General features: G+C 42.3%; 1 protein-coding gene across 1 annotated transcript in view; it reads right to left on the bottom strand.

Annotated features, from left to right (window-relative positions):
- Positions 1-2,357: 2,357 nt before the first annotated feature.
- Positions 2,358-26,659, bottom strand: part of LOC143974159 (methyl-CpG-binding domain protein 1-like) — a 92,215-nt gene continuing 67,913 nt past the window's right edge. The window contains exons 15-17 of the mRNA XM_077475282.1: positions 26,116-26,220; positions 25,948-26,028; positions 2,358-9,896 (exon numbers count right to left, since the gene is read on the bottom strand). Of these exons, the coding sequence (XP_077331408.1) occupies positions 9,450-9,896; positions 25,948-26,028; positions 26,116-26,220 (633 nt within the window). The 3' untranslated portion in view covers positions 2,358-9,449. The remainder of the gene's footprint in view (positions 9,897-25,947; positions 26,029-26,115; positions 26,221-26,659) is intronic.

Here is a 26,659-nt window from a genome sequence, read left to right as displayed (position 1 = left end):
CTCTCTGCCGTCTGCATTGATTTATGCTCTCTGGGTTTACAAGACGGAATCCAAAAGGCTTTTTGGGTATGGGGGTTGCCCTCAAGGATAAGGTAGTCACCCTTTCAGGCTGTGGCGGTATCTTTCTGGTGGTCTTTGATGGTGGCGGTAAAAGAGAGGTGATCTGAAAGGGTCATTGGTACTTTGGGCCCCTCCAGTGTATTCCTCAACGGTGGATGGAATACTGGGATGATTTCACTGCAGGAATGGGTTGTCTCCGAGTGGTCACAGCTGGAGGCCTATTATGTTAAAAGGTACCGCAGTGAGGTGGTGTTATGCGGTAAAGTGGGTCACCGTCAGAGATCACCAGAGTGGGTTTAGCAAAAGTTTGTTTGGTTGGTGTGTGTGTGTATATATAAATTTTTTTTTTTTTTTTTAGTATTTTGGTTGTGTTAATAAAGGCTGTTGTGGCCATTTTACTCCAAAAAGAAGGGGGTTGTCTCCTTATTATAGGGGTAATGAGAGGGGGGAAATATAAATGGTTAACAAGGTTCACATCATAGGAAAACCAAATGCAATAGGTAAAACCACTAACACTCCTCAATAATTGCCATTGTTGTCTTAGAACTTGTATTTCAATGGGTATGCAACCTTTTGATCACAGTGTGCCAAAAAATGTTTTCAAAGAAATTTAACGTGCCGATTTTATAACAAAAAAAATGTAAATCACAAAAAGGATTTTTTTTTTTATAAAGTAAATGCTGTAAACTACTTCAGTAATAGTGAGAAATGAACATCCTGCACTCTCATGCCTCAAATCAGCCCCAATCCATGCACCTTCACCTCACTGTTGCCCCTGCAAATCTGTTTTACCTAATCCCCTGCACATCTGTACCACCACTGTAACCCCCTGCACATCTGCCACACCTATGTACCCCCCCCGTTCATCTGTGCCACCCTGCTCTTCTGATGCACCATTGTAATGCCCTGCACAACTGCCCCACCACTGTAACCTCCTGTAAATCTGCCCCACCACTGTAGCACCCTGCTCATCTGCCCCACCACTGTAACCCCCCTGCTTATCTGCCTCACCAATGTTCCCCCTCTCATCTGCACAACCACTGTACCACCCTGCTCTTTTGTGACACCAATGTTCCCCCTCTCTCATCTGCCCCACCACTGTATCTCCCTGTACATCTGCTCCGCCGCCATACCCCATGCCCTTCTGTCTCACCACTGAACCATCTTTTTATCTGTCCTAACACTGAACTTATCCCTTTTTCTGTCCCACCGCTGAACCCCTTGTCATTCTTTCGACCACTGTACCTCCTGCACATCTGGCCCACCACCGTACCTCCCTGACGCTTCCCTATGCTCTTCTGTCTCGCTACTGAATCACCTTCTCATCTGTCCTAACACTGAAACAATCTGCCCCACCACTGTAACCCGCTTTCTCATCTGCCCCACCAATGTACCTCCCTGCTTATCTCTCTAACCTCTGTACCCCCTGATCATTTTTCCCACCAATACACCTCCTTTCACATCTGCCCCAGCACTGTAACCCCCTGCTCTTCTGTGCCACTGCTGAACCCCTTTTTCATCTCTTCCCACTGTACCTCCCCGCACATCTGCCCCACCGCTGCACCCTCCTGATGCTTTTCTGTCCCACCACTGAACCCCCGTCTCATCTGCCCCAGCACTGTACCCCCCTGCTCTTCTGTGCCGCTGCTGAACCCCTTTCTCATCTCTTCCACCACTGTACCTCCCCGCACATCTGCCCCACCGCTGTACCCTCCTGCTCTTCTGTCCCACCTCTGAAACCCTTCTGCTCATTTTCCCCACCGCTGTACCCTCCTGCTCATCTGCTCCACCACTGTACCCTCTTCTCATCTATGATATGCGTGATATGCAGAGTGGTGAAAGTAAGCAGAGATGAGACACGCCTACCTGTCCTGGCACACTCATCCTGCTGATCCACCCCTCGCACCCAGCCCACGTGCTTGTAAGTGATGGTGGGTGGGGCTAGTGACAGTGACAATGTGAAAATGAAAAAATGAAAGTGGCCAATGACCGTCATCCTCCTCCTGTAAACAGGGACCCCCCCCAGAACTGCACCCAATCTCTACCCCATCACAAAAGCTGCCTGCAAAGTACCAGTGTAGGAGGTTGCCTACCTCTGCTCTAAAAGCTACAAAGCAAAGACAGTAGTCAACTATAGAGCATAATTATACAAAGTGTATTTCAATGTATCAACACCAAGATGGCAATATGAATCAATGCTGTTCCTCAAAAACTGTTTTTCCCTCATAGTACACAGCTATAGTGTAGGTTCATCTGATAAACAGGAACATTAGGTACAAACCAGACAACATTGTGCATTATTGCAAATATAAAGAACATTCTTTATTTAAAAAGCAGCAACTTTCTAAACAAGAGCTATAAGGAGACAAACAACTTTTAGGATATGCTTGGGCACAACAGTGTAGGAGGAAAGGAAGACCAAAGTAGATATAGGTATTTTTTTTTTTTTTACTTGTGTCTGGCAACCATTGCAATGGTAATAAAATAAAAATAAAGCAAACTATTAAAATGATTTATTGTAAAGAATTTTGTAGAAGTGCGTTTCGTTATGCCTGCGGACCAGCCTCATGACTTCCAGTGTAGAAAACAAAGAAAAAAATATCAATTCCAAAATGCCATTTGAAAAGACTGGCATTATGGAACTCTGCCCCAATGTATCTAGAATAGGTCATATTAGTACACGCACTCTAATCCCATTCTAACACTTCTAAGAGCAGATAATAATACTTGAAATGTGGCAAAGTCCAGTACTTATGAAATTTGCTTGCATCTCCAGGCAAGCAGCACAGCTCAAATACACACATACACTATATTGTCAAAAGTATTGGGACACCTACCTTTACACACAAACTTTAATGGCATCCCAGTATTAGTCTGTAGGGTCCAATATTGAGTTGGCCCACCCTTTGCAGCTATAACAGCTTCAACTCCTCTGGGAAGGCTGTCCACGGGAATATTTGACCATTCTTCCAGAAGCACATTTGTGAGGCCTGGCTCAGTCTGTGCTCTAATTCATCCCAAAGGTGTTCTATCGGGTTAAAGTGACTAAGGCTTCATCCTTTTTTTTTTTTTTAAAAACAAAACATATTATACTTACCTCCACTGTGCAGCTCGTTTTGCACAGAGTAGTCCCGACCCTCGAATTCTGGGGTCCCCTCGGCAGCTCCTCCTCTTAACAAATAACCCCCTGGGAGAAGCATTCTCCTGGGGGGGGGGGGGGGGGTTACCTTGCGGGCACGCTCCCGAGTCCAGCATTTGCATCTATGGACATAAATGCCGGACTCGGCCCCGCCCCATCATTGGATTTGATTGACAGCAGCAGGAGCCTATGGCTGCGCTACTATCAATCTATCCAATCAAGAGCCGGGACCCCGTGCAGAGGGGGAGAGCGTGTCTCCGCCAAGTGAATGAAGGGGCTCAGGCAAGTAAAAGTTTTTACACAAGGGTCAACCCCTTTAAGGTCAGGACTCTGTGCAGGCCAGTCAAGTTCCTCCACCCCAAACTCTTTCATCCACACTATATTGCCAAAAGTATTGGGCCACCTCTCCAAATTATTTGGGGGGGGGGGGGGGGTGTTATTTTTCAGGGGTTTGGCTTGGTCCTTTAGTTCCAGTGAAGGGAACTCTTAAGGCGTCAGTATACCAAGACAATTTCATGGTCCCAACTTTGTGGGAACAGTTTGGGGGTGGACTTTTCCTGTTCCAACATGATTGTGCACCAGTGCACAAAGCAAGGTTGATAAAGACATGTATGATGAGTTTGGGGTGGAGGAACTTGACTGGCCTGCACAGATTTCTGACCTCAACCCGATAGAACACCTTTAGCATAAATTAGAGTGGAGACTTGCGAGCCAGGCCTTCTCATTCAACATCAATGCCTGACCAGCCTTTCCAGAGGAGTTGACGCTGTTATAGCTGCAAATTGTGGGCCAATGCAATATTGAACCCTACGGACCAAGACTGGGATGTCATTAAAGATCATGTGTGTGTAAAGGCAGGTGTTCCAATACTTTTGCAATATAGTGTATGTGAACTCCTTTTACTTGTCGAAAGATTCAGAAATTTAAAAACCTTTTAATCCAGGCTCCCCTGCAAGACAGTGAAGACAGGATCCAAGACCCTCCAGCGCACTTAAGGAATACAGCTTGATTACGGATCCACCCCCTGCCTGCTGGCTGGACAATGAAGGAGCAGGAGCAAATTGATAAGGTAATTGGTTTACTTTCCCATTGTATTAGCATGTTCATTGTCAGACAACACGGTGCACAGCAGTAGAGCTCTGATTGACTTGGTGTGCTTTTGTAAAATTATTGTAAAACATTTAACGGAAACCTACCATGAGAGAAACATGGAGGCTACCATTGTTGACCCCTTTTTAATTCTGGTTGCCTGGCTCTAAAGCTGATTATTATTTTTTTTATTTTTTTTTTAATACTTAGAATCACTGACACAGAGGAAGCAAGCCAATATGACTTTCCTGATCTGTGTATGTGTTTCAGGTCACCAAAATCACAAAGCACTGAAGGCAGCAGGCCAGCATAACAGCCAAACACCTAAAAGGAGGGCTGCAATGGATTGCCTGCATTTCTATCAGTAAAAGGTGTAGTTAATGAACACATAACTGGCATAAATAGTGTTTTACATCTGCCTTGTATTCAACTTTAAAACTGTATATATTGTAAATCTTGCTTATATATGTCAGTACAGGCTCTAGAAGTATCCAGTATAAGCCTGAGAAAACGTGCCTTTAAAATCTTAAACCTAGAAATTCCTTGCTATACCTTAGAAATTCAGCCTGGAGCTTAGGTATGAATTTTAATACAAAACAAAAAGTTTTCCTGTGCAAAGTGTAGGCTTGGCTCACACAGGTATGATGTGAAGAGCAATGGGTACAGCAAAAAAAAAAAAAAAAAAAAAAAAAAAAAAAAACTTAGAAAGCAGTTCACACGTTTTCAGCAAGCCATTAGAGCAGCCATCAGCTCCTATCATGGGGAGTTTAAAACAGATTCTAATGGGAGTGCTGCTTGTAGCTTTAATGACTTGTGTACACAGCGCAAAGGCACATAGAGCATGTATTTATGGGCCCAGGAGTGACTGTTACTTGCAGCCACAGTCAAGAAAAGTGAACGTGATACATCAACACTATCAAAATAATACTACAAAATTTAAATGCATCTAAAATTAAATGAATCTGTAAAAAAGTTGCACGCTATAACACTTCAGTGATTGACCCACTGCATATAATCGTATATTAAATTTAAGATTTATTATATGCAGATTTAAGCGCAACTTAAATCTGTCATAAAAATACATTCAGCAACAATGTGCAAAAGTGCAATACAATACAAAACTCTCAAATAGTTAATTAAACATAAAGTGCAAATAAATCTAATGCAAGTCCAAGTGTCTTCAAAATAAATTTGTGCTTTGGTGCACATCCTTCCCTAGGTGAATAACCTGCTCACCTTAATTGTAAAATGAAACAGCATAAGATATACGATTCCCTAGGCTCAAGTATGTAGGGACCTGCTCCTCAATCCTCCTTCCTGCACTCCAAATGTTACACTTACTAAAATGCAGATAGTTAAAAATGTTCAGTGGTCAAACCCCTGCTCAGCTCCCGGGCAAGAAAGCTGCGTGACGTCACAGGCTCGGCTCCTCCCTATACGCGTTATGCCCTTGTCATTGGGCCTCTTCAGCAGGCCTTTTGAATACACTTGGGTGATCGGTCTGTATTATATTAAAACAGAAATATTGGACTTTTGGAGATTGTGTTTACAATGGACTTATTTGCACTTTTAACCATTTGAGTTTCACATTGTATTGCACATTTATGCCGATTGTATTTTTATGACAGATTTACATTGCCCTTCACTATTAAGATAAAATTCAATAAAAGGCTGGCAGTCACAAGGGCTGTACAGATCTTCCTGAAAAAAAATCAAAGTGTTTATATCTGTCCAGGGCAAGGTGCACATGTATCTGTCCCTGGATGAATGTAAATGCTCAGATGTGTGGGAAAATCCATACCACTATTCTAGACAATTTTTAACAGGCTTCTGGTGGCAGCTGCACAGAATACCTTTCACTTCTGAGCACATAAACACATTGTGGCCTCGGTGTCATGTGAATGAACCCTAAAGGAAGTTTGTAGTGAGATTTCGCACTGGTTAAAAGTTGGAAAAAGTTCACCTAAAGCTGCTATAAGTTTAACGATTCAGCCATTAAGAGGTGTTCAGCAATTTTGAAATAAGCTGCCGAAAGCACTTTAATTGCTTATTGTAGACTGCTCTTCAGGCCTAGGTTTGCAAGTTTATATCTATAATAATAAAAAACAAACACTATGCTTTTTTTTTTTTTTAAACAAACACCAGATTGCACCCTTTGTAGAGGGATTTACTGAGCATTTTGGCTCCAATGAAGAGAACACAGCAAAAGCTGCTTGCCTTCTGACTGTCTTTAAAGGAAAAAGTATCAAGTGTGAGGGAGGAGGTTAAGTATTTATTGGAGAGGTCAGATCAAACAAACAACTAGGGCAAAAAAATTGTGATCTGATAACAGTATAGTTAATGCGTGACCCTAATCATAAAATTCATATTGATTTGATTTTTTAGAACATGCCCATATTTAAAAAACAAAATCTCTACCTTTACAGACTAAGCTAAACAGAAAAAGTAACAGGGATGGGACAAATTCGAAGGCTGGCCATAGAGAAGTCGAAAACCGAACGTTTTGTCGAACGAAAAACAAAAATGGTGCATAGGATTGTGCCATTGTTTATATATATATATATATATATATATATATATATATATATATATAAAAATCCAACATGCTGGATCAGACACTTTATATTGCGGCATGAAAATCACGTGTCGTAGTTGGAACACTAAATGATGCAAAAAACAAAACCCGATGTTGGACAAGAATTTTTGTTTTATTTTTTACTCTAATCTATATGGCCAGCTCAACACTGAAAGGGGTGTGTAAAACAGTTTACACATTTTAGAGAGCAATAATTCAAATGTTCAAGCACCCCTAGCAAAATTAAATATTGTGACATAACAGCATGTTAAACTTAAAAAAAATTAACATACCGAGATTTATAATTATTACCCAGTTGCCAGAAGAGAAAAGATTTAAAACTGAATTGTCCTTCAGCCTTTTCGTATTGTTATATTTGCTATTTTGGACTTCAGAATCCTTTGTAATACATTTGTATGCATTTCAGATTACTTGCCTAATACGATCAGGTCTTCTTATCTGGCTTTTCAAAATGTAATAAAAACATTGAACTACAAAATAACAAAATTGTTCTTCAAGCTTTACATGTTTGGGTATGTGGTGTGGTTTAAAGGAGAAGTACTGCCAAAGCTTGTTTGGTTGTACTTCTGTGGAAAGGAGTGCAGTTCCCTGAAGCCAGTCGGTTGAGGTCACAGAGCCGCCCCAGGCTGGGGCAAGATCTCAACAATAAAGTCAGGATCTGCCCACAACCCCGGACTGGCCTCTGGCTCAGCCGCTGGGAGCCCGAGCCACATTCCAGCGCTCGAGGGGGGGAGGGGCAGAGCAGATAGGCGGTGACCAGCAGTCACCAGCTCTCTGCCCACGGAGCTCTGAGAGACAAGTGATCAGTCGTCTTTGATCGCTCGGTTCTCAGTCTTAGAGCCGGAGGGGGACAGATGCACCCACCTAGGCAAAACATTTTAATGGTTAGCCTGAGGGGTAAGGAATGAGTCATCTAGGGCTCAGGGATGTGAGCATCAGGAACTATTTTCTGGTTTGAATAGGTGATTAAAGTTAATACCTACTATGAACTAAATACTACATTCTTAGTCATGTTGGGCATTATTCAGACCTCTTTAATGTCCCTGTAAAAACCAAGGGCTGTGTAAGTAGTAACATCTATCGTATAGCCATGACATCTCCCAAGCCAATATCAATCTCAGCAACACTGATGTCAAATACACACATCCCTCAGCTTTTTCATGGACAGTATGGAACTGAAGAATGCACCCTAATTTAAAAGAGTTCATCCCCTTTCCTGGAAAACGTCTTTAAAAAGAAACTAAAGTGCATGAGTTTTTGTGACGTTTACCTAAAAGTAACATTTTGATGTGGCTTTAATTTTTGCCGTTCTATATTTTCATGACTAATTCACACAAAGATTTGCAGTCTTCCTATGTAATGGTAATGCATAAATCAGAGCAGCATGTTTAGAACAAATGGCAAAATCACAGGAAAAGCCACCCATTAGTCTCTATTTCAGTCTGATCAGACTGATAGACCAACACGGAGTGAGGGAGGAACAGTACAGCACAATCACTGCGTAGCAGTGCAGGGAAGCAAACCTTGCACATGTAATCAGCAAATATGACTGCTTCAATAAATTGTAAACTATAAATATAAAAGTTTTTTTTAAAACATTAGAACACACCAATAAGATCATTTACAGTCATGAATAAAAAAATAAAATGACCCGAGTCCCTTTAATATACACTGTGAACTGCACAAAAAAAAAAAAACACATACAGTCACGGGTTAGGGGCAATGTTTGCTGTTCCCCCAAGGCCTCTCCGAAAATCTGAACATTTTCCAGGCAATATAGTGGATATTCTAGAGCCTGTGCACAACTAATATTTTCAATACTATGCCTTAAAATAAGCCAGGGATGGACAAATTAATACAGAATTCAGGAGCCAGTTCGTCCAATCTAGGAATCTAAAAACATATTTCAACTGGCAAAAACACACAAAAAAACAAAAAAAAAACAAACAGGCCATGAGCTGTGACTTAGAAGCTTAAATGGCTACCTGACTCCTGGGATATGTCCAGCCCTGAGTTAAGTGTTTTGTCCATGCATTTCTGCAGTAGGTCTCCAAACACTGGATAAGCCAGCCAAACGCATATTAAAACCTCAATTTTTACAGACATGGCTTTTATTTGGTCCAAGGTACGGAACTGGGATGGATGAGGCAACAATTCTTTGCCAGGTTGGTGATGCCTAGTTATGGACTGACCATTTGTTAAAACAATCCTTACATTCAGCTTGGATTCCAAACTACACAGAATTTTCCATCAGTAAACCCATGCTACCTATTGGACAACCATAAGGTCCATCACTGGCTCATCTTTGGCTAACGTATCATCTACCTATGCATACAGCTTATTATTCCAGCAGGGTAGTACAGTGTGGTTTAATGTGGTGGTAAAGGGGGTAAATGATCCACAATGCTGAACCACTGCTAAGTATTACACAGTTTCATCTTAGGTGAAGGTCTCAGATGCTTTCTTGTAACCTTCTAAACATACAATCCAAAACACTTCACTTATGAATATCTCACAAGCAATTCTTTTGTCCCTGAGCTCCAGCTCATCCATCACCTTCTCTGTTCAGCGGACAAACCCTGAAGGCCAGGGGTTTTGGCTGCAATCTGGACAACATTCTTCATATACTAGTACTTGGCAGTTTGGAGAACGAGGCCCTTGCCTGGGAAGGCCTGCACAAGGACGATAAGCTTCAAGGTCACAGATTAGCTCCACCACATCATCAACGGTGGTAAGCCGGCTTGGGTGAGTTTCGTAGAGTTCGTGGAGGGAAGGTACAGTGTAATCTCTGACAACAATGTGGAAGTAAAGTCCTGGCTGAATGTGAACAACGGTCTCTGCCATGGTGGAGGCCTTTGACCTCTGCACCAGCTGCAAGGTGGGGCCTATATCAGACAGGACCTCCCAGTGGGCTGGCAAAGGGATCTCATTTAGCTCCGCCAATAATTCATGCAGAACCGGATCCAGGCCAACTTTGGTGTTTAAGGTACCCAAGCTGAAGATCTGCGTAATCTGCAAAACATATTCAAAAAGTGAAATTAAAATTGAGGGGGTCAAGGAAAGCCATAAAACAAGTGACATATAATAGTTTTAAATATATTTTTTCTGTTCATTATGGTCAGGTCTACAAAACAGAGCATATAAAGAGGATTGCAGTACATCCCTTGTTTTTACAAAATTGGGACGGACTACGAGATTACAGCAAAAGAGAAATTCTCCTTGGGAAAACCAACTGTGGAAAGCTTTGAGAAAGTTCACTTGCAAGCCCTATGATGCTGTCAATATTATTAAATTATTAAATGTATTAATTCACATATACACTAAGCGCATTATATTTTTTCTTTATCTATATTCTGTTGAAATATGGGAATCTGCACAAGACAACAATTCTTTTGTGCGGATTCAAAGAAACACTTTCCCCCACCCCAATGCCTGAGGGCATCCCTTGATTTTAAGGAAGGCTTCTCCATGGCTTTGGAAGACTTGGGAGTCCAAGGCTTCACCCGAGACTGAACAGGGCCTGGGCTAAGAGCTTAAGGTTGGCAAAAAGAATGCTCTTTGAAAGTAGAAAGAGCATCAGGTTTTGCATTGTAGGCTTTAACTTCTTTAAAGCAGCAACAAGGTACTCTTAATCACAGTTTGTTTGCGACTGTAATCATCCAATACCAGACCAAACATATGCTCCTTCTGAAAGGGTAAGGTTTGACATTTTATACGGCAAAACTCTGCTGACCAACATTTTAGCCATAAGATCCTGCAAATGTGTGCGAAGTCCCCTAGTCAAAAAAGTTGCTGAATGCAGTCCCTTAATTCAGGCACCTGCTCCTCAGTATTCACACTACCAGGATCTCTCTCTCTCGTTATACAACAAGACCAAACCTTCAGGTTTTGGCACACTCCTACAACCTGCATGGCTGCGCTGTGAAACATGACTGCAGGTGCAAATAGGGGTACCACCGCCCGCGTGGAGTGCAGATGATGGAAAAGGTTACATGTTCCACCCTTAAACAGGTACAACATGTAACATGTTCCAAAGGTGAACTTATCCTTTAAATACTGTGACTTTGTCTGCTGGGATCGTCAGTGACTTTTTGAGATAGGAAATACACTGAAGGCATATTCCATTTACGAGTGAACTCACTTTCCATAGGGTATTGCTAAGCAAACCTTTTTGACAGAATGAACACCATGTTAGGGTAAGCCCAGTCCACATACAAAACATCCTTTAAATAAGAGAAGGAGTGGTTGGTATATCCTTAATAGATAAGGCACCTCATCCTAATGGTTAAATACAATGGAAAGCAGAGAAGAGGGGTTTATTGCGGTGCCAAGAAGAGGTCAATACAATATGAAATACTAAATTTTATTACAATTGATTAAAAGGAGGTTCATAAAAAACATATGCTGAAGGAGCGTAATACAATGTCTTGTTGGAGATAGGTTACAGCAGCAAGTCAATACATCTCTATTAGTTTTGGCTTCATCAGGGAAATAGAACATGACATAAAGCAGTTGTTGCTCCTGGAAGCCCAACGGGGCAAGGAGAATGCAGTCCACTATGGGCAGTACTTGATCCAGACGTGACACCCCACAGGACCTCCTCTTTGGTTTTTCTAATAAGGGATCCAAACAGACAGGGGACCTCCCTGGGACCACATTTCGGGCTCAGATTTTTTTTGGTGTAGGTTTTATTTCACCCCCTACAACCTCAGACAGTGGATCTGTAATTTCGGTACCCACACTAACCTGCATTCTTTACAGAGGGACGTGTTAATATCCAGGGTCGTCACTAGGCACCTGTTTCGGGGGTCCAGCTGCATCCGTATTCAATATTTTTATCGCTCATTGAGGATTGGCTCCATTACGAGCTACTATAATATGAGCTATTATAATATTGTATTTCTTCTTACTCTCCACCCCTGATGAAAGTTTTCAAGCAAAACTGGAAACGCATCGTGTTTTGGGGTATCCAACCCCAACGAGAGCATAAGCGTTGCTACATTGTTCTATTGTTCTGTACTGTATTGCATATTGCCATTGCTCAGATGCTAGTCGTCTGTTTTTATCATTTTTGTACTAATAAAGGCTATATTTTATAGTTTCCTTGCATGTGTTGGTGGTCTGTGAAAGTCAGGGGGACTGCCACCCTACACTGCCAATATATGGCTGTAGAGCGCTTAAGGGGAAGCCTCATAAAAGCAAAGTACAAAATTTATTGTCACATACAGGGGATTCTGTGGAGACCGATGGTATATGATTAGTCCAAAGGGAGCAAGTATGCTGATGGGTTGACAAAAGTTAACCTGGAATCCAAAATCAGACAGATACAGCCTAGAGCTGCCGCAGGCTTTAAGCAGGAGGTAAGTATCAGTGAAAGGAAATTCACACAAATATAGTGCATAAGCCTCCAGGAGGACAGAACAGCGCCTCGATGTGTCAATTATCGATTATGGAGAGATGCGGGGTCAATAAGACCCCGCATCTCTCCTCCAGGCTGTTAAGCATGAGATTGAGAAAAAAAGTTTCACCAATCTCATGCTGACAACCACAATCACGACTTTGCTTATTTCCGGGAACCCGGGCGTTGCACCACAACGTCGCACCCAGGCTGCCTCCATCCGGTCAATAAAAATCTCCATCGCTGTCATCCATAGCTGGCCTGATTCTTTCTCTGGGCCCCCAATGGCAGGAGAGCCTGGACAGCCCAAAGAGGCATCGTATGGGGGGGTGGTTATGAACATCCCCTCCCATCGCCTATTAGAACGATCAAGTGGCGGAACTGCCACTATGATCATCCTCATCGTGCACAGAATTGCCGGCTTGAAAAAATGATATCTGAATGATGCCTGTAGCTGCAGGCATCATTCAGATATCCTCACTAAATGTCAAGGACGTCATATGACGCCCTTAGTATTGAAGTGGTTAAATAGACCTTGCCCACTCTTCTCACTACATTAAGGGAATCTTCCCTAGATCGAGGTTCTGGGGGAAAAAAAAAAAAGGTAGAATATCCTGGTTTAAATGAAAACCTTTGGTAGGAATTCAGGACGAGGCCACAATACTACCTTATCCTTATGAATAATCAGATATGGCTCTTTACAAGAAAGCCGCCAATTCCGATACCGTTCCTGGCAGAGGATATGGCAACCAAAAAGATCATCTTTCTCTTTAAAAGAACCAAGGGAATATCCCGTATAGGCTCTAAAGGCTGTTTCTGTAAAGCTGATAAGACCAAATTCAAATCCCAAGGGTTCAGGGGTGTCCCGACGGGAGGATTAATCCACGTTACCCCCTGAATAAAGTTACGAATCAGAGAGTGAGAAGCAAGAGGTCGCTGAAACAAGACCTGGCCCTTGATTGTACTCAAGGCCAGCTTAATTTCCAGTCCCATCTGCAGAAATTCAAGGATCCTACCTATGACATACTTTCTGGGGTGCCACACGCCTTCCAGACTCTATAGTATATGACTCTGGAGGCCGGCTTCCTAGCATTAACCAAAGTAGACACTACTGAAGGAGATAACCCACGGTCCTTTAGAATGTGGGTCTCAATAGCCAAACCATTAAATTTAGCATTTGTAAGGTAGGATGGAATAGCGGACCTTGCACGAGAAGGTGTTACCGCATGTTTATGATCTCAGCAAAAAAAGATCTTCTGGGCCACCAGAATCACCTCTTTCCCTTCCTGCTTGATCCTGCGAAGAAGGCGCGGAAACAGCAGAACTGGAGGAAAAGCATATGTCAGTGAAAACTGATCTCAAGTAAAGACCAAGGCGTATGTTCCGCGTGCCATTGGATCCCTTGTCCTTGACACAAAGTTGTTGACTTTGTTGTTGAATCTGGACGCGAACAGATCAACGTATGGCACACCACATTTTTGACATATCGACAGAAAGATGAGTTGAAGAAACCATTCTCCCCTAAATAATTGTTGGCGACTCAAGTAGTCCACCTGCCAAATTTCTATCCCTGGAATAAAAATCGCTGATAGGCAAGCAATGTTGCTTTCCGTCCAAGATAGAACATGATTCACTTGATAAACATGAGGCCACCATCTTCCCCAACAATTCCATGCACAGCCGGATGGAAAGATTCCTCCTTTATGGAGTTGATCCATCCCTGGGGTAAGTATACCTTCTTTTGAACAGTATCTTATGATCAGCACCAAGTACAGTAATCTCATTGACGGCTTTAATGAGGATTTTTCTAGGTTGAGAATCCAGCCTAGGAATTCTAGGTAGCTTACAGCTGAGATTAAACTTTGGTTTAGACAGGTGTCTGAGTGATCTACAAAAAAACAGATCATCTAGGTAGGCTGAATTGTTATACCCTGAGCTTTTAACCTGGTTAAAGGAGGAGCCAAGATCTTTGTGAACACTTGCGGCACGGTGGCTAGACCGAACGGCAAAGCCTCAAACTGAAAATGCAGATTTTCTACCTCGACGCGTAGAAACTTCTGATGAGAGGGAAAAATTGGCATGTGGAGATAGGCGTCTTTGATATTGATCAATGCCAAAAATTCTCCTCCTTGTAGAATGGAGACAATCGATCGGATTGACTTCATGCAAATGGATATTTGAGTGCCGGTTTAGATCCTTGAGATCTAAAATGGGTCTTACCTCCCCGTTTGGTTTTGGTACCGTGAAGAGGTTTGAATAAAACCGTGATCCCCGGTCTTCTGTGGGAACCTCTGATATCACCTTCTGAGACAAGAGATGATCATGAGCCAAAGAGAGACTTCCTTTTCCCTGGGAACGTTTTTTTTTTTTTTTTTTTTTTTTTTTTTTTAAATCAAACGGGGAGACAGGAATTCTCGCAAACTCTAGTTTGTAACCTAGAGAAATTGAGGAAGCCACGCATCTGTCTTGACAATGTTCCTGCCATATCTTTGAAAACTGTAGAAGCCTCCCCCCCCCACCCGAGCAAGTGGGGGCGCCCCTTCATAAGGAGGCTTTAGTATTTTGCTTTGCTGGCTTCCTGCCCCAAGTCCTCTTTTGGCCCTGGGACTGCCCCTGAGGCCTTCCTCTTGAGCCCGACGGTGGAGGCCGTCGAGACTGTCTGGGGGCAGATGCTCCTGGCACTGAAGATGATGACCATTTAAAAAGGAAATACGTTTAAACTTCTTCTTTACTGGCAAAAACCCTAGTTAGACTTACCGGTAACGGTATTTCTACGAGTCTTTCAGGACAGCACCTGGAGAGAGCGCAGCTCCACCCACTTTCCCAAGAAACACTGCAGATCACTTTAAAGACCGGACACTTCCACCATGGCCTCAGTTGTTCATAGAGTACCTCCAGCAATGCTGAAATTAAATAAGCAGAGCATAGCAATAACACCACATTTTTCAAATACAATCTAGGGTGGGTCATCGGCGCTGTCCTGAAAGACTCGTAGAAATACAGTTACCGGTAAGTCTAACTAGGGTTTTCTCCCTTCGTCTTTCAGGACAGCACCTGGAGATAAGAGAGTACTTACTCTAGGGTGGGACCACCGCCTGCAGAACCTTTCTGCCAAACGATTGATCTGAAGCTGAAAGCAGGTCCAACCTGTAGTGGCGGGTGAAGGTGGAGAAGCTTGTCCACGTAGCCGCTTTACAGATCCGACTCAGAGGCCCCTGCTCTTTCCGCCCAGGATGTTGCCACTGCCCGAGTGGAATGGACGACTACCCCTGAGGGGGGCTCTACTCCGGATGCTCTATAGGCTTCCCTAATAGCCATTCGTAGCCACCTAGCTATAGTATTTTTGGACGCACTATAGCCCTTCCGTGGTCGTGAGAATACGACGAAGAGAGAGTTTGACTTCCTGAACTTACTTGTGATCCCTAGATAGTGTAATAGACACCTTCTTACATCTAGGCTATGAAAAGACCTCTCCTTAGTATTTGAAGGTGAAGGACAAAAAGGTAGGTAGAACTATTTCCTGCGTCCTATGGAAGGCTGTTGAGACTTTTGGTAGGAAACCCGGGTCAGTTTTAAGAACCACCCGGTCCGGAAATATGCAACAGAAAGGCTCCACTATTGATAAGGCTTGTAACTCGTTTACTCTTCTAGCAGATGTAATAGCCACTAAAAGAATTAACTTAAGCGACCAAAATCTGATAGTCGCTTCCTCTGGGGGTTCAAAAGGTTCTCTGGTCAATGCCTGTAGAACCAATGACAAGTCCCATTTTGGAAAAAACTTAAATGGTATAAGCTCTAGCAAATGCCTTAAAAAAAAATCTAATAATAAGCGGTTCTTGAGATAACTGCCTCTCAAGAAAAACCGATAAAGCAGCCACCTGTGCCTTCAGGGTACTGGCTGCCAACCCTAGTTCCATGCCCTCATGGAGAAACTCTAGAACCGAAAGTATCTCCTCGGGAGGGAATTCCTTTGATAGGCACCAGGAGTTAAAACGTTTCCACGTTTTAAAATAAATTGACCTAGTAGTATCTTTTCTACTTCCTAAGAGGGTTGTGACGAGCTTATCAGATAACCCCTTTCTTTTTAAGATTTGCTCCTCAGTAACCACCCAGTTAGGTTGAGTTGCCCGATATTCGGATGCTAAAGAGGTCCCTGGGTTAGGAGATCTCTCCGAAGCGGAAGAACCCAGTGGGGTCCCACCGCCATCTTCTGTATGGTTGCAAACCATGTCCTTTTGGACCAAAAGGGAGCCACTAGAGTCAGACTTGTGGATTCCCCTTGCAATTTCTTCAGAACCAAAAGGTATCATCTGAAAAGGGGGGGAAAAGCGTAGCACAAGTGGAAGTTCCACGGTTGTGCTAGGGCATCCAGTCCCCTTGCTTGATCTTGCCTGTTTAAAGAGAAGAAGGCCTTCACTTTTGTGTTACTCTGACGCGAATAGATCTATCTGAGGCAGTCCCCATTTCACTGTCAGATCTTGAAAAACCTCGGGGTTAAGACTCCATTCTGACTCCCAAATCTTTTCCCTGCTCAGAAAATCCGCTACAAAATTCAGGTCTCCTTTTAGGTGTACTGCTGATATGGACCTCAGGTTGCTTTCTGACCATGACAGAATCTGACTGGCCAGGGATAGCAGCACCCTGCTTCTTGTGCCCTCCTGCCTTGTTATATAGGATACAGTTGTGGCGTTGTCGGATAAGACCTGGATATGGAGACCTTGAACCAGTTCTTTGAAGGCCCATAGTCCCAGCAGGATGGCCCTTAGTTCCCTCCAATTGGAGGATCTCCTGGCCTCTGACTGTCCAGCTCCCCTGGGCCATCTGTCCTTCCAGGTGGGCACCCCACCCCCAGGAGCTTGCATCTGTAGTCAACCTCCGGTCTACCGGAAGACACCAAAGTAGACCCTTGTCTAGACTTGAGTGACTCCTCCACCACCAGAGCTTTCTCTGAACCTGAGGGGGCATCCTGAATTGCTTCTCCAGGGACTCCCCATAGGACCAATTCGTCAATATTGCCTGTTGGAGATCCCTTGCATGGAGGCGTGCCCATAGCACTGCAGGGATGGATGCTGTGAGGAGGCCCAAAACTGACATGGCTGCCCTGATAGAAATAGGCAGGTTTGTCTGGGTCCTCTTCACGGCACTCTGAACCTTTTCTATTTTCTCTACTGGGAGAAAAATCTTTTCCTGTCTGGAGTCGATGGTGTATCCCAGGAACTTTATCGACTGAGATGCAATCATGCTTGATTTCTCCCCGTTTATCAGCCAACCGACACCCTCTAAGTGTCTTACTGTCCTTCCCAGGTCCCTCTCCAATAGATTACATTTTGTATTGGCAAAAATTAAAAGGTCGTCCAAGTATGGAACGATTGATATACCTTCTACTCTGAGGGGGGCTAGGGCCTCTGTTACGATCTTTGTAAATATCCTCGGAGATGAGGATAGACCGAACGGGAGAGCTCTGAACTGGAGATGTAGCACCGAGCCTCCCGTCCTGACCGCAAACCTCAGATATTTCTGTGATGCTATGGCCATAGGCACATGGAGATATGCATCTCTTAGGTCTATGGATGCCATAAAACAGTTTGGCATCAGAAGACTCTTAACCGAGAAAATTGTATCCAATCGATTTGTTTAAAATCTTCAGATTCAGAATCAATCTGAATTTGCCCGATGGTTTCTTTACAAGGAAGATGTGTGAGTAACAGCCCAGCCCTACCTCCTCGGGGGGAACGTACATGATCACCCTTTGCTGCATCAGTTCTTGTGAAATAGAGATCATGGCTACTGATTTTTCTGGGTCTCGAGGAGACTGGGTTACATAAAACCGTGCGGGGGGGGGGGGGGATGAGCGAATTACAGCCTGTAACCCTCTTTTATTGTCTTGAGGATGAACAGACTGTTTGTCACTGACTTCCACTGTGGAAAAAAGGCTAGTAACCTTGCTCCCACAGTTGGAAGACAGTCACTGGCTCTTTGGGTTTGGGGTAGGGGGGCGGAATAACACTCCCGACTTGCCCCTTCCTTTCTGCGGCTTCCAGGGCCTTCTATATCCTGTCTCTTTGGTTTCCAAGGTTTTTCGAAAAGCACGAAATTTTTTTTAGTGCTCTGGGGGTTCACCTTCTTTTTAACAGGAAAGCCCTTCTTGTCGGCCGTTCTGTCCAGTATGGCTTCAAGGTCAGGGCCGAACACCAACTCTCCCTCGAATGGAAGACCACATAATTTGGTCTTTGAGGCAGTATCCCCTGTCCACTTTTTCACCCATAAGGCCCTACGGGCTGAGAATATCAGGGCTGAGGACCTGACTGACATCTTAATTGATTCTGCCAAGGCATCTGCCATATACCCCACTGCTTTTAAGAGAACAGGCAAGATATCGAGCAGGTCCTTTCTAGGCGTTCCTGCCTCGATATGGTCTTTTAACTGTTCCAACCGGTGCTCCAGATTTCTGGCTACTACTGTTGAAGCCATCGCTGGTTTTAGGTTTGCCAATGTTGAGTCCCAAGCCTTCCTTAGGAGAGAATCAGCCCTTTTGTCCATGGAATCCTTTAGGATACCCATGTCCTCAAACGCAAGATCCGTATTCCTTAAAACCTGAGAAAAGGCCGCGTCAAGCTTAGGTTTCTTGTTCCATACCTGAGAGCTATCCTCTTCAAAGGGAAACCTGCGTTTGAGGGACCTGGAAAAGAAAGGGGCCCTCTCTGGGTCTCTCCATTCCTTTTTGATAGTTTCGGATAGAAACGTATGCACCAGGAACACTCTAGTGTTTCACCTCGCCCAAACCCTAAAACATTTTGTCATGCAGTGACAGTTGGGCTTTATCCTCTGTGATACTCAGAGTAGTGTGGATATTTTTAAGCAGGTCATCCACCTCCACTAGGGATAATTTATACCGGGATGATGAAGCAGAAGCCTCCTTTACCTCCTCTGCCTCCTCCTCAGAAGCAGAGGACCTACTATGTTCCTCATCTTCCGAGTCACTGCCCCCCCTGGATGCAGATGCTGGGGAGTGAGAACGGGGCGCTGAGCTACCACCTGCAGCTGGGCGTCTGTCTAAATAAGACTGGAAAGATCCAAAAGTATCTGATAATTCTTTCCTAAAAGAACTTAGCAGCTCTCCCTGCTGAGACGCAGGAGTAGTGGAAGCTGCTTCTTCCTTGACCAAGTCGCTTATGCAGGACCTGCATAACACCTTGGTCCAAGAATCTCTAAGTACATTTTTACATGATGGACACCACCTCTTCCTAGGAGGGGAGAAATGTTTGGTCTTTTCTTTCACCTTCTGAAACACACAAAAGAAAAAAAACCCAAACCTCAGTTACAATACACACACACATGAACAAAGAGAAAAAAAGACATGCTGCCAAATGGAACAGATTTAAAATTTTAAAATTCCATTTGCTCTTCAGCCAGTGAATCCCCCCACAGACTCACTAAACAACTATTGAAAAAGCATTATTCCTAAATAGTAACATAAGAAAAAAATGCTGCAGGCTTCCCAGTGCAAGGAAGGGAGGAAGCGACATAGCTCAAACAGTAATGACAGAGACCACTGCCCCTGCTTACCTGAGCCTGGCTGACAATCGTGGCTCCTGCCACCGCTGATTGATCCTCTTCCATCGTCAGCGAGGATCAATGGCGTCTAGGCGCTTTTATCAGTTTGAATTCCGCGCCAATCCCGGAAGTGATGTCAGCCGAATGAGACCGCCCACTCTCCCTGCGTTCCAGCGGCTGGAACCGGAAGCCGCGTCGCACCGTTGAAAGTTCCGCCCCCGGCCGGAATGATGCGCTCATCATCCAGACCTGGAAGACATGAGCCTGATACGAACGGCGCGCGATATGAATCCCAGCCGCGTCTCAGACCTAGCCGCCAGTCTAGAAGAGGGGGGACCTCCACAGCCTGACCCCCCTGGGTATGAAGGAGAGTGGACACCGGAGCGACCCCCGCACGTGAAGGGAGGAAGCTGGGCCAGGTCTGTACCAAAAGAGAACAACCAACCGGTATGCCTGGCTAGCCCCAGCAAGGATTGCTCCAGTGGAGCTCAGCACAGCACATCTTTACTCGTGACCACCACCTTAGACACTGGCAAAAAAAACTGAGGTACTCCCAGTAGTGGGAGGGGTTATATAGGAGTACACTTTTTGTCTTAATGCATGCCAGTATCCATCACCTGAAGGTGGCCTTTAAACCACACAGTAACTGCCATGGCTCTGTGTCACGTGATGTACGATAAGAAAAGAAAGTTCTAGTGGGCGTGGCACTGCTGTAACAAGTGCGTTCTTATTTAAGTGCTATTAATTATATTTACATGATGTGCGATTGAAAAACCTATGCGACTTCTATGGGTGTGTATAAATGAATTCCTTCCAAATAAAATGACACATGCAGATGCTACTCAACAATCCTTAAAATAAACATATATAAATCATATATCAAGCATAAGAGATGTGTATATGAAAACAACTCTTTCAATAAAGTGTCAAGTGTGATAATTGATCAACAATCTTTAAATATATAAACCAGAAATCATGGATAACAGTTAAATTCACAGTGCAATAAAGTGACAAATTGTGAAAAAGTCCTAAAGTCGATAAACAATCTGTCTGGAAATAAAAGACCATCCTTTAAAAGCAAAAAGACTTGTGCCTTATTTTCTCTGTGCTTTCTAGAAAATATATATTGAGGTACAAGTGCTTCACTCCCTGCTCTCCTATGTTAATGCACTCACCAGAGGTCTCCCCCCTCTAGGGGGTATTACACCTTCACAGCCACACACTGCTGTATATTGGAACACAGACCTCCGCTGGTATTGTCCTTTATTGGCCCCTTCACCTCGATAGTACACAGTATATGCAAAGAGAAATAACACTCCGTAGTGCAATACAGTTTTAACTCCTTTTATTTTATGATAGACATATTAATATATGGTTTATATATTTATTTGAAGATTGTTGATCAATTATTGCACCTTCTACTTGAAAGGATTGTTTTCATATACACATCTCTTATGCTTGATATACGATTTATATATGCTAATTTTAAAGACTGTTGTGTAGCATCTGCACTTGTCACTTTATTTGGAAGGAATTATTTAATACTCACCCATAGAGGTCACATAGGTTTTTCAATCGCACACCAGGTAAATTTAAGCAATAGCACTTAAAAAAGAACATGCTTATAATAGAGCTGCACAATTAATCGTTACAAAAAAAAATAAAAAAATCACGATTTTGATTCAACCCCCCTGACTATCTCTATTGCAGAGTTTGCTGATTCTTTTATTTAACAAGTGGAGAGACTTTTCTGCTCTCTCAGCTGTCAAAAGAAAACATCTGGGCAGTCTGGCAAGTTTTTAATATGAAACATAGTAATTAAGCTTCCTTCTTAGATAAAAGGGATACACTTCTGTTTGTAAAGAAAAAATCTGGTCAGTCTGCCAAGTTTTCAACAAGGTGTAAATGCAAGAAGTTTAACCACTTCTTAAGTTAAAAACAATATTTCTTGCTAGAAAATTACTTGGAACCCCCAAACATTATATATATTTTAGCAGAGACCCTAGGGAATATAAAATGGCAATTGCTGCAATACTTTATGTCACACTGTATTTGCCCAGCGGTCTTTCAAATGCAATTTTTTGGGAAAAAACACACTTCAATTAATAAAAAAAACAAAACAAAAAAAACAAAAACAAAGCGAGAATCGTGATCTATCTTCTAAGCAAAAAATCAGGATTCTCATTTTAGCCAAAATCATGCAGCTCTAGCTTACAACGGAGCAGTGCGACACCCGCTAGAACCTTCTTTATTCCTCTTCAGAACATGGCCAGCCAGTTTACAATATGACTCTTGCAGTCAAAGAGCGGTCCAAGTTGACCAAGAGGGCACTGCACAAAAATGCATCAGTGCGCTGGTTACACTAGGAATCAGTATGCTTTCTTTTTTCCAGAGCCCCACTTTCCACAGTAGGATAACTGATGTTGGGCTTCTGATATATGGACTTGCTGCACCCTGTAGTCCCATTGAGCTGTTTTGCTGCAACCACATGTATATCAAGATGGTCGCTGTTACATGCAGAGCAAGATATTTTATGTCCTGGGATGCACAACAAAGAAATTCAGATTGATGAAATGGTGAAAACTAAAATTTATAATGGTGGATGAAAAGCTAAACTAGTATTCTTTTAGACAAATATGCTTCATATAATAGAGGGACTGATTTTTAACAAAGATCCTTCTTTCGTTTCTCCTTCCATTTATTCTAACCCTAGCTGATCCTCTTAAACTCCACCTAATATATTTTTTAACAAAATGTACATAACTGCAAAAGGCAATCATATCCATTTTCATATATCTAAAAGATACGCATACAGTATCTCACAAAAGTGAGTACACCCCTCACATTTTTGTAAATATTTTATTATAACTTTTCATGTGACAACACTGAAGAAATTACTAGAGCTGAAACAACGAATCGATTAAATCGGCAATTAATCGATGACTATTTTCATAATCGATCGGCCAGTAACAAAATGGGGTTAAAGTTAAGGAGTCGGATATTTACCAGATTGACCCTTTAAAAGTATATATCTCCTCTAATAGTATATCACATTATATATACTCTAATAGTATAAACACTATATCTCTTCTCTAATATTACATACAGTATCTCTCGCCTCTAATGGTATATACAGTATATCTCTCCTCTAATAGTATATGCAGTAGATCTCTCCTCTAATAGTATATGCAGTATATAACCTATAATAGTATATACAGTATCTCTCTCCTCTAATACTATATACAGTATATATCTAGGGCTGAAACAACTAATTGATTAATCGATTATGAAATTAATCGATTACTCTTTTCTTAATCGATTAATCGGCCAGTAACATAATGGGGTTAAAAAAAAAACTAAAATGAGCCCTTTATAGTACATAAATAGCAAATAATCGTTACTGTAAATACCACTTTCACAGTTCTACAGTTCAAAAAAAAAATGAACCCCTTACAGTAGTGATTACCTGCTTTTTGTTGTAGTATAAAGGGCCACCTTTAGGGTTTTTTTAACCCCATTATGTTACTAAACATCTTAGACCTGATTCACATCTATGTGTTTTTTGACACAGTTAATTTACAGTTCATTTACATGGTTTCCTATGGGACACGTTCGTTCACATCTATGCTTTTTTCAGCCGCTGTGTATTTGGAAACGGTCAGGGACTTTTTTTTTTTTTTAACGTAAAACAAAGCTTTTTTGGTTCAATATACTTCAATGGAGAAGCTGCAGAAAAGCTTGTAATGGGTTTTGCAGCAATTTGTGTTTTTTTATCTGCCAAACTCAAATCACAGTAAAATCACGTGCGCAAAAATCAAAAGGCACAGCAAAAAGCACTGTAGAAACAGATAAAAAGCAAACTGCATACCAAGGCTTATGCTGGCCACACAGATCAATTTCTCAGATGACAAATCTTTGTACATTCGATAAAAGAATGTGGTTTTGAAATTTTCACTTGTTTTTAACATTCTGTTTTTAAAATTAATGTTATTTCTGAACGAAAACCACATACACTGTCTGAAAATTCCTTTCACCAAGCAGTTTTCCATTTCCAAATTTTCCTGCCACTGTGGTTGAAAATGAACATCGATTTGACCCCCACTAACGATTAGAAATTCCAACAAAAGTTCTTAAAATTGAATTTTTTTGAGGGAAGATCTCCTCTAATAGTATATACAGTATATCTCTTCTGTCTGTTGTTCTCAGAGTGGATTCGAGATTTTGCTCTCTAACCATATAGTTGGTTATTTATATGTACCACTGCATAGAGATATTTAAGAATACCTTTTTTTAACATTAACTAAATAATAAACCACTTTTTTTTTAAGGTTATTAACCGATTAATCGAAACAATGGGCCAACTAATCGATTATGAAAATAATCGTTAGTTGCAGCCCTATATATATCCACTCTAATATATACAGTATATCTCTTCTGTCTTATTCTCAGAGTGGATTCGATATTTTGCTCCCTAACCATATAGTTATTTATATTTACCACTGCATATAGAGATATTTAAGAATACATTGCCTTTTTTTAAACTTTACATATTAACTAAAATTATACACCACACTTTTTTTAAGGTTGTTAACCGATTAATCGAAACAATGATCGGCCAACTAATCGATTATGAAAATTATTGTTAGTTGCAGCCCTAGAAATTACACTTTGCTACAATGTAAAGTAGTAAGCGTACAGCTTGTATAACAGTGTAAATTTTCTCTCCTCTCAAAATAACTCACACAGCCATTAATGCCTAAACCACTGGCAACAAAAGTGAATACACCCCTAAGTGAAAATGTCTAAATTGGGCCCAAAGTGTCAATATTTTATATGGCCACCATTTTCCAGCACTGCCTCTTGGGCATGCAGTTCACCAGAGCTTCACAGGTTGCCATACTTGTCTTTGCCACACTTTGTCTGAACCAAATAAGTTTATCCCGGTTTCATCAGACCACAGGACATGGTTCCAGTAATCCATGTCCTTAGTATGCTTGTCTTAAGCAAACTGTTTGCAGGCTTTGTGCATCATCTTTAGAAGAGGCTTTCTTCTGGGACGAAAGCCATGTAGATCAATTTAATGCAGTGTGCGGCATATGGTCTGAGCACTGACAGGAAGACCCCCTCCCCCACTATTCAACCTCTGCAACAATGCTGGCAGCACTCGTACATCTATTTCCCAAAGACAACATCTGGATATGACGCTGAGCACATGCACTCAACTCCTTTGGTCAATCCAAGGTGTGGACTGTTCTGAGTGGAACCTGTCCTGTTAAACCGCCATATGGTCTTGGCCACTGTGCTGCAGCTCAGTTTCAGAGTCTTGACAATCTTCTTATAGCCTAGGCCAGGGGTAGGCAACCAGGGCCCTCCAGCTATTTTGAAACGACAAGTTTCATGAGACATTGCAAGACCCTGACAATCACAGGCATGACTCCTAGAGGCAGGATGGGATTTGTAGTTTCAACACAGCTGGAGGGCCGAGGTTGCCTACCCCGGGCTTGGGCCATCTTTATGTAGAGCAATAATTCTTTTTTTCAGATCTTCAGAGTCCTTTGTCCTGAGGTGCCATGTTGAACTTCCAGTGACCAGTATGAGAGAGAGAGCGATAACACTAAATTTAACACACCTGCTCTCTCCAGTCACACCTGAGACCTTGTAACGCTAACAAGTCACATGACACCAGGGAGGGAAAATGGCTAATTGGGCTCAATTTGGACATTGTCACTTAGGGGTGTACTCACTTTTGTTGCCAGCGGTTTAGACATTAATGGCTGTGTGTCGAGTTGTTTTGTGAAGACAGCAAATTTACACTGTTATAAAAGCTGTACACTCACTACTTTACATTGTAGCAGAGTGTCATTTCTTCAGTGTTATCACATGAAAAGATATAATAAAATATTTACAAAAATGTGAGCGGTGTACTCACTTTTGTGAGATACTGTATATACAGAAAATTACTAACAGTTCTGCAGCTTTTTATAAACGAATGCAACAGTATTTTTTATTTTAATCATCTCTTTTGATGGTTAGAGATAGCATTAGCACTGGTGCTAAAAAGTTAAGTGTATGATTATTTTTATTAGAACACAAAGGAATTTGCCAACTAACCACTGGAGTGCTCTCATCAGCTGCCTCTACATCATCGGTCTCTACAATAAACTCTTCTGCTTTCACCGGGCAGTGAAGATCCTGTAACAGTTGCAAATAAGCACATTATTAGCAAGAGAAGATTTAAAGCTGCACGTTCTGTACTAAATACATAAAAAAAATACAGACTACCAGGGGCTGTTCTTGTATTTCCTGATCGACTATGTTACTCTCTTTGCACTCCTGTTTTATTTGTTTGGTCTCCACTTTGCCAATGATCCAGGCACCACCATCCTGCAACAAGAATATTTGTTAAAACACTATCTAATCCCAACAGGGTGCAAACCTGGGGGTGTTTTGTGGCCATGTTACAGACGTGTATTGTCACTACTGGTCTGCGACAAGGAAGCTACAAAAAATATCTTCTTTGAAACCAGCCAATAAATGCTAACTGATGGACTTGCAGTATATGGAAAAAAAAAAAAAAAAAAAACTCCACAAATACAGGATCTCGGAAATGAAAAATCAGATCTCGACACACTGAGCATGGTTCTGCAGACCTGCCAAATTTTCATTTTAAAGGGGTTGTAAATGCACAAGGTTTTTTATCTTCATGCATTCAGATAAAACGCTTTCTGTGTGCAGTAGCCCACCTCACACTTACCTGAGGTCCCTCTCTGTGCATGAATGTCTCAGCTGTCCGAGATTCTCCCTCCCCGATTGGTTGAGAGAT

This window comes from Lithobates pipiens, unplaced genomic scaffold (assembly GCF_037356315.1).
Source record: "Lithobates pipiens isolate NorthernLeopardFrog02 unplaced genomic scaffold, aLitPip1_a1.2 Scaffold_1, whole genome shotgun sequence".
In the NCBI taxonomy this organism is placed as follows: Eukaryota; Metazoa; Chordata; class Amphibia; order Anura; family Ranidae; genus Lithobates; species Lithobates pipiens.
This window is presented reverse-complemented; position numbering and strand designations above follow the sequence as displayed.